General features: G+C 37.8%; 1 protein-coding gene across 1 annotated transcript; it reads left to right on the top strand.

Moving 5' to 3' along the window:
* The first annotated feature begins 3,082 nt into the window (after positions 1–3,082).
* Positions 3,083–12,612, top strand: cln8 (CLN8 transmembrane ER and ERGIC protein). The gene is made up of 3 exons (XM_039747696.1): positions 3,083–3,134; positions 5,182–5,806; positions 11,560–12,612. The coding sequence occupies exons 2-3, from the start codon at positions 5,279–5,281 to the stop codon at positions 11,860–11,862; spliced, it is 831 nt and encodes a 276-aa protein (XP_039603630.1). The 5' UTR covers positions 3,083–3,134; positions 5,182–5,278; the 3' UTR covers positions 11,863–12,612.
* The last annotated feature ends 371 nt before the right edge of the window (positions 12,613–12,983 follow it).

The following is a 12,983-nucleotide window of genomic DNA, read 5'->3' as shown; positions in this document are numbered from 1 at the left end:
AAGAAAATGTTTAATAGAAAAATATAAGAAATAGAAAAGGCTGATAGAAGAAGTACTAATCACATTGGAGCTCACTGATTGTCACACAGAGGACGTAGCTGTTTATATGACCACATCAAAACCAGGAGACTAGAATGCCCTCTTTATAGCTGGTAATGGCAATTTGTCATTTATTTACTCTATTTACATATTCTTGCTCTTATTTTGCTATATTAATGAGCGTAGACCACAAGAATGCTTAATATTCTCAGATGAGATTAGTACTCCCTCTATCATTCTTTTTTTGAAACTTTTTAAATTTTCCAGTATTAAGTTATAGTGTCTGTTTTTCTGTTGCCAAAATTATATAGCATACTAATGTTTATTACATGGAGCACAAAATTCATTCCAGTAGATGGCACATTGCAAATACTAATGCTAAATACGCCAACACAGTGTAACTGCCTGGCATACAGAAATCAGCTTATATAGCTACTATCAGTTTGACTATTACTTCATGTTTTATCGTAAGAAAGGTTTTTGGGGGCACATACACGCACATCCCCTTTTATCAAATGTAAAGGTTCTTTTGATATAGACTACAGTTAGATGTTACACCTCTGTTGCTACTTCTGCTTGTCAGTTCTTATACTTACATACTAATCTTCAGGGATATACTGTACAGTTCACAGTTGTAATGCACTTGCACCCAAGACTACACTCCACTGGCTTCAGACTTAATCCAGGCATGACTGTCACCATAGCTTACTTCATACAGCTTTGATTGACCTAGCAGAAAAAAGAACTCAATTTCTCAACTCTCAGCAATAAAATAGAACAAAATATACATGCAGGAAAGCAGGCTTAAAAAGTTGTAATCTTTAAATATTATAGTTAGTGCCATAAACAAAAGTAAATAGAATGTCTCATTCCAAACCATACATTCTGATAGTGCTAAATGTATAGTTTAAGGCAATGTATAAACTTGCAGTTATGTTCAGTTCTCTCTGGTCAACTCTCTGTGTGATCTAAGTAATAATAATAATAATTCATAATTCATTACATTTATATGGTGTGGTTTCTATCTGGTTTTCTCTCTTCAGGTCATCATCTGGGCTGCTCTCTTCCTAGCCAGGTCATCATTTCACTTTATATAACTTACTCGCTTAATGTTTCTCTGAATCATTTATCTGGACTCCTAAATCTAAAAAACATTTCTCAGTCCCCAGTATTTCTTCCTGGGTCGTAGGGAGGATGCTTCTAAAACCTGTCTTTGCCTCTGATATTTGGAGTTCATATAACTAAATCCATGTGTCTAATATCTAAGACAGAGTATCAAAGCAGTTGCTTGTAAACTACATCAGAAACAACAGCTTTACATTTGAAGGAGGTTGTGCCATCTAAAGTATTTTAAAAGACATATAATTTTTCACTACATCCACCCATCCATTTTCAATTTACAGGAATTACATTCATTATGAAACACATTCCACTCAATGGGGCATCACAAATGTAAACGCCTAATAACCCAACAGAGTGCAACTACTGGATGGACAAATATCAACTTATTTCATATAGATTATAAGTTCAAAACTGTCTTTCATATTTACATACTGCTGGAATTTATACTCATGCTTGCTTTCAGTTTTTTTAAAAATGCCCAAAAAAGTCAACTGTCGTGTGCATTTATCATAAGCCTACTAGGGTGTCAAATGCAGTGAATTGAAGAAACCACTATAAAATACAAATAACTCTGTGTCAAGAGAAAATTACAAATCTTGGCACTAAAAAGATGTAGAGGTTATATGGTGTTTACTTATTCCTTCTGGTAAGCTGAGGAATGTTACAGTAGTAGTTAATAACATTATGTTTTCACTGCCATTCAGAAAAGAACACAGCACTTGAACAGCAAGGAAAATATGCATAATCTTGGTAATATCTCACTGAAAAAAATGGCAAAATATTGAGACATTAATGCTTACTGGGCATCATGGCAGCACAGTGGGGTAGTGGTGGTGCTTCTCAAATTAGAGCCCAGAGTTCGAATTCAGTGCTCATTTGTTACTGGTGTGGAGTTTTCAGCCATTCTTTTTTTGTCTACATGGGTTTCCTCTGTGCACTCCCGTTCCCCCAGTAGTGAACAAATTAGTGTGTTAGGTTATGTGGTAATTGTAAATATATGTGTATTCAACACCTGCTGCCCTAGGCTGTAGAGAACCGACTAAAATGTAGATTAGAACAAGCAGTACACAAAACAGTAACTGAGAGATTAACGTTGCAATGAAAACTCCAAGAGGCTGGGCTTAAATCCCAGCGTGGTCACTGTTTGCACACTGAAATAAACAAGTGCGTGTTACACCTGTGATGCTGAATTCACTCTGTGAGTGTCCTTTGCGATGCCCTGGCCACTGCCCAGGCGTGTTTGCTGCTTTAGACACAATATGACTTAACTGGAATAAACGGTAAGGAATGGTTCAATAAAACAGTGCGTACAATAAACCGCGTTATATCGTTTTGCTCTTTTTCCACAGTCTGCACATTGTCAAAAGCCGCAAATAATTTCACAAAACTGTAAAAAAAAAATGTGTACATTTTCATACGTGAGCATTTACATTTTAAGGTTAATGCCGTTCATCCACAGTAATTGCGGTTTACGACACCACGTAACCTTACTGCCCTCTGTTGCGCGGCAGTTTTTATCGCACCTCGAAATGAAACCTCAAAATGTTAGCGTACACACATTTATAACAATGTCTTACATATACATACATATATATATACACACACACATATATTTAATTCAGTTTCAAAACGGGAATTTCCTTTATCCTTGAGTATATAAATCGTTTTCCGCTATTCTAATATGCTGCGTTTTCAGAAATACCATCTAGTTATTTATACACTTATTATTTATAAGAAGCTAAACCGCACGAAAAAGGAAGTTCACGCTGCTTACTAAACTCATCAGTTCCGCATTTCGTATATTTTTAAAAACGAGAAAGAAACCTCAGCTGAGCCAACTCCGCCAATTAGGCGCTGCGTGACTCTGTTGGTTGTAGAAGTGCATTGACCAAGCAAACGTTGATGTTACCGGAAGAACCGCCTTAGCCCACGTGAGTGGAAGTGTATTATTCTCGTGATTCACGGCCAAATGGGTAAGTACTGTAGAGAACTATTTTAGTTGTTTTAAGTTGATTTTTTTTCTGTAATATTTAAACATTAAATTATTGACCTTAAGGTATCACCGTGCATGATTGTGTTATCTTGCATTACAGTGAAGGTACACCGCTTTTTCTTTCTTATACCTAAAGCAACATAAAGCGTTTCAAGTTGCGTGTGTCATCGGCGCATAAAATCATGTGCTAGACTATACCGTTTTAAGATACATCTGAATGTTGAGATGTTATCTGATCGTCTTTGGAACATTGTATACTCTTTGGAGTCTTTCCTTGCATTTGTCTAATTATTAAGAATTCTACGTAAATTCTGTTTTTAGCTGTTCATTCATAAAATACAAGAAAATCTGCTGTTTGAACGGTTGGTAAAAGATAGCGAGACAATAACACATTCGAAACGAAAAGTGAACGTCGTGACTTTCCCTCCCCTTTGAAAATATACAAATGAGACCTAGTAATTTGTAAGTTGTATTAATTAATGTAACAAATGTTAGACTGTGTTATTGTTAATGGGGAGAGATTAGCATCATGTACTGTAACTTGACTTTTGCATAATACTACTAGTTTTTCTTTTGTTTGTTTTTGTGTAGTGTCGACCGAAGAATGGATTCAGTATAGATTTCTGAAGTTGAATTAGATGCTAATTAGATTGTATGTGAAAGTGTGTCGACCACAAATTTACTTTGTGTGTTTAATGATAGCCTGGAAACCCACAGCACTTTGTCAAGTTTGACATACAGCTCAAGTGTATTGTCATCTGTACATAGTAGAGTGAAGTTCTTTCTTGTATGTCTTCTCAGAATAGTGACACTGATACAAACCCTCAAAAACTCATACGTAGAATGCAGCATGTATAAACAAGAACATGTGCAATATTTGTTATTATGGATGACCGTTCAGTAAAATTATGATCTGTGGCTAGAATCTGTTACTGAATCTACCGGTGCAAGTGCCAGTCTTGTTTGCCAGAAGGTGAGACATGCAGCTGTGCAGGACCACTGAGAGGTCTTCAGTTACCCTGTTTGCCTTTCTAAGGCAACAAGAGTTTTACAGGTACAGGAGGCAGATGGGTACTGTTTCCAGGATGTGCACCAGTTAAGGTGGACTCCACTGTACAGGTACAATTCAAGTATTAGTGGATGTAAAGTACAAGCTGAACTAAGATTAAGTGCAGGTCCAAGCTAGGCCTCACTCACACTGAACCATTTTAAGTTTACCTGTATCCAGTTATTATTTTGCTCACTTTAATCAACTTAGGGTCAAGGGACCCAGGAAACACAATGCAAGCTAATTTAGTCTTTCGCAGACCCAATTAATGTATTAAAGAAGTCATTATAGTGTTGCACATTGATTAACTAATCTTCTTCAAAAAATGCAGATGAAGTCATTCACATTTTTAATTTTAAATGAATTGGTCAATTCCTCCTGTAATTTTTCCCATGTTTGTGTTCCCTGTTATCCAAAGAAATACATTAAAGTAATTATCATGAAGTTTTGAACACTGGCGTTTTAAGGCAGTTGAAATTGGTCAGGTCAAGAGAAGTTAAAAGCTATATTGTTTATAGTTCAAGTATAATCAGATGTTTGCAAGGCTACCTTAAACTAATTTAAGTAGTTTCCTTGCCAAACATTTTAACTTGTGGCATGCAGTTTTGTATGTATATATCTATATATCTTCAATCTCTGCAAAACACCACTATTGACTGGTAACTCTAAACTTTTATTTGTTATGTGCAGTTCAGGCATACTTATAAGAACTTTACACAATACACTCCTAGCCTGAAAAAGAAATGTGTAATAAAGTGTGCCAGTATAGGACACATAATACTTTACTATTGAACATTTTATTAGGTGTTGCAAATAACAATTGTTTTCTAGACTTATGTTTTGTATTATATCCACATTTAACTTTTAAGTGTCATAATACTGTTATTGACTGTTGACCATACAGTTTCTTTTATTTAGGGGGGGGATAAAAGGAAAATCCTTTTGTCTGAATTTTTATTTATTTGTTCTTTTTTTTAAGTTGAGAATAATCTTTCTGTACCAAATAAAAGAATTCTTCTGTCTTGGCTGAGGGATACGCCACCAAGGCCTTTCACAGTAAAATCTACAAATGAGAAATGCTTAAAAACGTGGACAGTGTTTTTTATATGGACTACTTTTCATGGAATGTTCGATGTAAAGTGATTTCTGCTGGATTTTTTTTCTACTTTGGAGTGTTTTTGATTTCCCACTTGACTTCTGCTTGTTTGTCATTAACATATCAACATCTTTTGGCAAAAGAGAAAGTCTTTTGGGACCTGGCAGCCACACGTGCAGTATTTGGGATCCAAAGTACATTAGCAGGACTCTCAGCTTTACTGATAGACCCAGTGATCAACGTAAACAACATCGCTGCACAGGAAGACTGGTCTTGGTTTAACATTCTCACGGCCACAGGTTTCTTCATCTTTGAAAATGTTGCACTTTATGGATTCAGCTTTGCTTTCCGAACTTTTGATCTTCCTTTAACAGTCCATCATTTCTTTGCTGTTGCTGGTTATACAAGTTTAGTATTCTGGGACAAGAGTGGTCACTATTTGCCTATGGTCACTTTACTGCTAGAAATGAGCACTCCATTTACATGCATTTCATGGATGCTATTAAAGGTACGTAGTTTTGTTCATTATTAGAGTATATTAATGAGAAGTGTTCAGCAAATTGATGGATTCTCATACATTATTATGCGGTTTGTTATAACTAGTCAGGTAAAGATGACTATTGTTTATTCTGTAAGCTGGAGGTAGTGTGGGGGTATTCTTATTAAGCACTGGCTACCTGTCATTTAAAGCCCTCTCCTTCATGTTTACTGCTAGATGTCTTTGGTTGCACAACAATTTGTTATGAAATTATTACCCTAAGTATAAGTCTGTGTCTTGGCAATCATTTATTTTCTGTATTTGCTGCCTGCTTGAATTGTGTGTTGTAGTTGAAATGCTATAGTTGTCACTGTTTAAGTGTGTAATATTTTATTTAACATTTCCAACGCTGATTCACCTTGGGGCATGTCAGCTGGAATTTGTCCTGTTCAGTAGAAATTATTAGCATCAAATTGCCCCACTTTTAAGTAAAATAGTATTTTTTACCGATATTTACTGGATTTATGGTGTCATTGTTACATGTACAGAATATGGTGAAATTCTTACTTGCATGTGCTAATCAACATGCAATTTATCGCCCCTCTCTGGTGCTGTGATTAGTGACTGTAACTTCTGTCTTTCCATACCTGAAAAATCTCTGAACATACTGTATTAATTTTATTTAGTATAATTAGAGTGGGGGTGGCACAGTGGGTAGAGCTGCTGCCTCGCAGTTAAGATACCCGAGTTCGTGTCCCGGGTCCTCCCTGCGTGGATTTAGCATGTTTTGCCCATGTCTGCGTTGGTTTCCTCCGGGTACTCCGGTTTCCTCCTACAGTCCAAAGACATGCAGGTTAGGTGGATTGGCGATTCTAAATTGACCGTAGTGTGTGCTTGGTGTGTGTGTGTGTGCCCTGTGGTGGGCTGGAGCCCTGCCCAGGGTTTGTTTCCTGCCTTGCACCCTGTGTTGGCTGGGATTGGTTCCAGCAGACTCCCATGACCCTTTAGTTGGGATATAGCGGGTTGGATAATGGATGGATGGATAATTAGAGTGCAGGTTTAAACTGATTTATTCTATTTTAATATTAAAATTTAACTTCAGGAAAATCTTTTGTGAGAACTTGATTTTCATTTGACTTTTGTAGTAAAATGTCAACTGGTAAGAAATAGTAATAGAATCCTTTTTTCCAATTAGTATTTGACTAGTGTTGCTGGAGAATAAAGAATCATCTTTTTTACTTTAAAACATGCATAGCTAGATGATTGAAAAATATTAAATTATTCACACTACAGGTTAATACACTTCAGGGCCAGTCCTAACCATTTTGGGGTCCTGGACAAGATTTTGCTGTGTGGACCTGAATAGCACAGTGCAAACATGTACAGTGGTATTTACATGTTTCTTCAAAATAGTCCACCTTTGAGGTGCAGCTAAAAAGAAGCTATAAATCTTTTGTACATTTCTAAAACATGGCAATAGCATCCCTTGAGCTTCTGGCTGCATCTGCTACCACTAAATGTAAGGTGTGAGAAGCAGATGGCACAAAAAAGCAGAAAGATTTTGGCAGCAATCTGGCTAGCACACATTTGTGCCTCCACCTTCATGGCACCATTGTCGTACAATTGCCCTCTGTAGTCATCAAAGGGAATACACAGTTCCACAAGCCTGTCCAGGATAAGAGAAAACAAAATTTCTCTTGTTTTTTTTTTTTTGTGTTTCTGGAAGGAATCTCGTAATCCTCTTTAATACTGGGTATGTGAAAATTCTTAAATTAGAGAAGTTTGCACCTCATCGCTAACATCAGAATAACAGTAGTATTTGGACTGCTTTATGTTACTCACTGTATGCTCAATTACCTTCTCACTTAAGGAACTAATGAACTAATTTTGAATTATTTTCCCAAGGAAGCTTGTGTGGGAGCTTCTCCCACTCACAAAACATTCTGTATGCTGATTCATAACAGGATCAAATTTGGCAAGAAGTTCAGCTTCTTTAAAAAAATTGCCATTGTTTTGCTGGTATAGAGTATCTGTGGATACCCTCAAAGCAAGATTTCGCTCTGCTAGAGGCTGAATTATTGCCACTAAATGAGTGTGAACTTCACGACATTCAGTGTCCAAGAGGGTCACCTCTTGTTTATCTAATGTTGAGCTACTGTTAAGGCACAATTCTAATTCCATCCAGGCTGCCAAGTGTTTTGAGTAGTCTTCACTATATTCATGTTCTTCAAAAGTAATAGGTAACATAACCGCATCTTGCTGTGTTACAACCACCGATTGCATGTACTGTCTCACAAAATCCATAGACCTCTTAGGCCTTCCTCTTTTCCTCTTGCCTGGCAGCTCCATTCCTAGCATTCTTTTCCCAATATACCCAGCATCTCTCCTCTACAAATGTACAAACCAATGCAATCTTGCCTCTCTGGCTTAGTCTCCAAACATTCCAACCTGAGCTGACCCCGTAATGTACTCGTTCCTAATCCTGATCATCCTCATCATGACCAGTGCAAATCTTAACATCTTTAACTCTGTTATCTCCACCTGTTTTTCCTGTTTTTTTGTCAGTGCCACTGTCTCCAACCCATAAAAAGTAGCTGGGTCTAGTACACCTTGCCTTTCACTCTTGCTGATATCCATCTGTCACAAATCACTCCTGACACTCTTCTCCACCCACTCCACCTGCCTGCACTCTCTTCTTCACCTTTCTTTGACACTCCCCATTACTCTGTTCTGTTGATCCCAGGTAAATAAACTCTTACACCTTCACCAACTCTACTCCCTACATCCTTACCATTCCACTGACTTCCCTCTCATTTACACACATGTATTCTCTCTTGTTCCTATTGACCTTCATTCCTCTCTTCTCTAGAGCAAATCTCCACCTCTCCAGGGTTTCCTCAACCTACTCCCTACCCTCGCAACAGATCACAATGTCTTTCACAAACATCATAGTCCACGGGGACTCCTGTCTTATCTCGTCTGTCAACCTGTCCATCACCACTGCAAATAAGAAAGGGCTCAGAGTTGATCCCTGATGTAATCCCACCTCTACCTTGAATGCATCCATCACTCCTACCGCAGACCTCGCCACTGTCACACTGCCTCATACATATCCTATACCACTCTTACATACTTCTTTGCCACTCCAGACTTCATCATACAATACCACAACTCCTCTCAAGGCACCCTGCCATGTGCTTTCTCTAAGTCCACAAAAACATAATGCAATTCCTTTTGGCCTCCTCTATACTTCTCCATCAACACATTCAGAGCAAATATTGTATCTATAGTGCTTTTTCCCAGCATGAAACCACACTGCTGCTCACTAATCATCACATCCCTCTTTAACCTAGCTTCCACCTCTCTTTCCCATAACTTCATGCTTTGGCTCATCAATTTTATGCCTCTGTAGTTACTACAGTTCTGCATATCTCCCTTATTCTTAAAAATTGGTACTAGTACACTTCTCTGTTCCTCAGGCATCCTTTCACTTTCCAAGATTGCATTAAACAATCTGATTTAAAAAAACTCCACTGCCATCTCTCCTAAACCTCTCCATGCTTCTGTAGGTTAGTCATCTGGACCAATAGCCTTCCCATTCTTCATTCTCTTCATAGCTGTACTTACTTCCTCCTTGCTAATCCGTTGCACTTCTTGGTTCACTATCTCCATATCATCCAACCTTCTCTCTGGCTCATTCTCTTCATTCGTTGACCTCTCAAAAGTACTCTATCTGCTCAATACACACTTCTCACTAGTGAGTACATTTCCATTATTATTCTTTATCCTCCAAACCTGCTGCTCATCTTTATCAGCTCAGTCCCGCTGTCTAGCCAGTTGGTACAGGTCCTTTTCTCCCTCCTTAATGTCCAAAACTCCCTACAACTGATAAGCCTTACCATTAGCCTTTGCCAACTCTTTCTTGTCCTTGTACTTCTGTCTGCTTTCTTTATTTCTCTGACTACCCATACTTCTTCGCTAAGCTGTTCCTCTGTATACGCTTCTATCCTTTTTCTTTTCTTGCTTCCTTGTCCTCCTTTCATTGTCCAGATGTCACACCAAGCACCTTTCTAGTAGTCTCCCTTACCAGTTATGTTTTAATTACTCCGCTCTCTGGTAACTCTTTGCTGCCACCTAGTGCCTGTCTTACCTCCTCACTGAACTCCACAGTCTTCGTTTTTCAACTTCCACCACGTGATCCTCTGCTCTGCCCTCACTGTCCTCCTCTTTTTGATCTACAACATTATCCTACAGACCACCACCTTAAGATGCCTAACTACATTTTCCTCTGCCGCCTTTTTCTAGTCCCCAGTCTACGTCAGACTGATGGATAGATTTAATCCGCCTGTGTGCATTTTCCTCCATTCTTGTACGTCATGCTGTGTTCCTTTCTGTTCTTAAAGTACGTACTCACCACAGACATGTCCATCGTTTTTGCAAAATCCACTACCATCAACCTTCTTCATTCCTCTCCTTGACACTATACCTACCCATCACCTCATCATCTCCTCTGTTGCCTTCACCAACATGTCCATTGATACTCCCTTGGGTACACTCACAACCACTTCATCCAACTCATTCCAAAAATCTTCTTTCTCATCCACCACACCCAACGATTGGCATATGCACTAAAAACATTCATCATCACACCTTCAATTTCCAGTTTCATAGTGTTGGACAGAGCGTTGTCTCTTTTCACCTCCAAAACACTCTTGATATAATGTTCCTTAAAGATAACCCCAACCCCATTTCTCCTCTAATCAACACCATTGTAGAACAATTTGAACCTGCCTTTGATATACCTAGCTTTGCTCCCCTTACCTCTGGTCTCTTGCATGCACATTATATCATCCTTCTTTCCATTATATTGGCTCTCTCTTTTTATCAATCATACTGCCAACATTCAAAGTTCCTACCCTCACTTCCACTCTCCTAACCTTTCTCCTCTTCTTCTGTCTCCTGACATGCCTTCCCCCACTTCTTCGAATTCGACCAACATTAGTCCAATTTCTCCTAGCATTCTGTTAGCTAACAGTACTGGTAGTGGCCATTGTTAACCTGAGCCTCAACCAAACCAGTATAGAAATCTGTATTGTTATCCGCATAATGGTGTAGCAAACGTTTACACCAGATGACCTCCCTGACATAACCCTCCCTATTTATCTTGGCTTCTTGGGACTGGCATGAAGTAACACTGGTTTGTGCATTCCCCGTTGCTGGGTTAGTGGTTTATCAATTACATTGATTCATTTGAATTATTGTTTTAAAGTGATTGTTTTTTTTTTTTGTTTATTACCAAATGTTACAGTTAAACAGTCAACCAAGCGCCCTAGTTTGATCAGCTGGTCTCAATTGTAGAGTCAAAAAATATTAATGCAAAGAAAAGTGTTCTTATTATGAGTGAGCTTGTTCCAAAGAAAGGCTGTAGCATTAAGTCTTCTGTCTGTAATGTGTTTGGATATGAAAGATCAGATGTAGAACAAACTAATGTTAAAAGTTTTAGCACATCCAGTTTACTGGATGTTTCTGTTTTAACTGCTGAAATACGAAGGGCAGTCAAAAAGTTCCCGGAATTATGATATAGTGGGAGAGTGAGAGATCAGATTACACACGCGCTTGTGGAGGAGAGCTCAACAGGTCTGGAGTTCTGTGTCTACAAAGATATGGGTAAGTGTAGGATGAAAGGAAATGCAAGAATTGTTGAACACTTATCTAAAGCAGAAATGTTTTGTCCATGTTATTTCTTAGATATTTTAATTTTAAATTTTTATTTTGTTTTTCAGGCTAACTATGCACATTCTGTCTTATGGAAGTTAAACCAGTGGGTGATGATTCATTTGTTTCACTGTCGTATTGTTCTCACATACCACATGTGGTGGGTGAGTTGGAGTCGGTGGGATCAAATTGAAGAAAACTACCCTGTTCCTGTGCGTGTCAACTTTTTCACTGGTCTGACCCTTCTTACCTTTATCATAAATCCAATATGGACTCATAAGAAAACATTACAGCTTCTGAAACCTGTTGATTGGAACTTTAATACAAATCCATCAGATGTTAATGGAAAGCCATCTGAAAAGAAAAACTAATTAGCATTGAATTAGTTGAACTGTTTTAGTAACTGTTGTGTATGTAGGATATAGATGTGGATCCTTTGTCTGGATCCTGAACAAGAAGCATGGATATTAACAATTTTAAAAGCTTTGTTTCAATTAATTGTGACATTGAATTTTTTTTTTTTTTAAAGAAACCCAGACTTTCCCTGCCGTTCTAATGTTACCCGAGTTGACTCCAAAAAAAAGTCCAATCACTACTAACACTTACCAGCACTGTTTCCCACAAGAATTTTGTCTGTCTTATACCTTGCATTATGCCCAGCAAATGGAGATTGCCCAGCCTGAAATTACTGGGTGTCTGCCTCTCATGCCATCAGTGCAAGGTGTCATACAGTGTCTTACTTTTTTTGGGAACTTTTTCTGCAGGCATGACCAAAAACAAGGGTGCTTTTCACTTGTTTTAAACACTGAACATTGCTGCTTAAGTAATTTTTACATAAGTGTAATTTTTTTATTATTTTTTTTGTTGGTAGTAATATATACTGTTTTCTGTCCTAACACAAGCAAGATTTTCAACAACAGAAAATTCTTTCACTTTTTTCAAAACATCTCTAGCTCATGTCTGCTGAGAAAAGCAATATCTTGTCCTGGATTCTTGAATGGTAAAACTACTCTGTCACTTACAAGTGGTTCCCCAACTTCCTTCAGCCAAATATGGCTAAAAGTGGGAAAATCTAGCATATCAGGAATAAATAAACGAACATGTTGCAATTCAGAAGTTAATATAAGTATTACTATTTATTACTTGTTGCTAGTTATTTTTGATTTAGATTTTTTTAATTGATATACAGTGTTAACCCCTGAGGGTAAACTGTGTTTTTGCATTACCTTTGCAGTCAGAGTGCAGCCTGGTCAGCCATTGTACAGCACCCTGGAGCAATTTTCAGGTTAAGAGCTTTGCCCAAGGGCCTGTGGAGTTGGATCATTCGAAATATCTATACTTTTTGTTTTTGTTTTGTCTGAGAAAACTTTGGGTTGTTAGAGAAAGTTGTTAATACAGTATACCCAGTAGAAATATTGTGTTGAACCACTGAGACATTTGATGCTATAAATTAATAAATGGCACCTTTTAACTTTTTAATTATTACTCTCTA

Source organism: Polypterus senegalus, chromosome 3, assembly GCF_016835505.1.
Source record: "Polypterus senegalus isolate Bchr_013 chromosome 3, ASM1683550v1, whole genome shotgun sequence".
Taxonomy (NCBI): domain Eukaryota; kingdom Metazoa; phylum Chordata; class Cladistia; order Polypteriformes; family Polypteridae; genus Polypterus; species Polypterus senegalus.
Note: the sequence above shows the minus strand (reverse complement) of the source record. Positions and strands in the feature narration are given on the sequence as shown.

What these genes read in the sequence shown, in the direction of transcription:
- cln8 (XM_039747696.1), top strand. Translation starts at nt 5,279, where the DNA reads ATGCTTAAAAACGTGGACAGTGTTTTTTATATGGACTACTTTTCATGG. An exon ending in TTTCATGGATGCTATTAAAG is followed by an intron (nt 5,807 to 11,559) that starts GTACGTAGTTTT and finishes TTTGTTTTTCAG; the next exon opens with GCTAACTATGCACATTCTGT.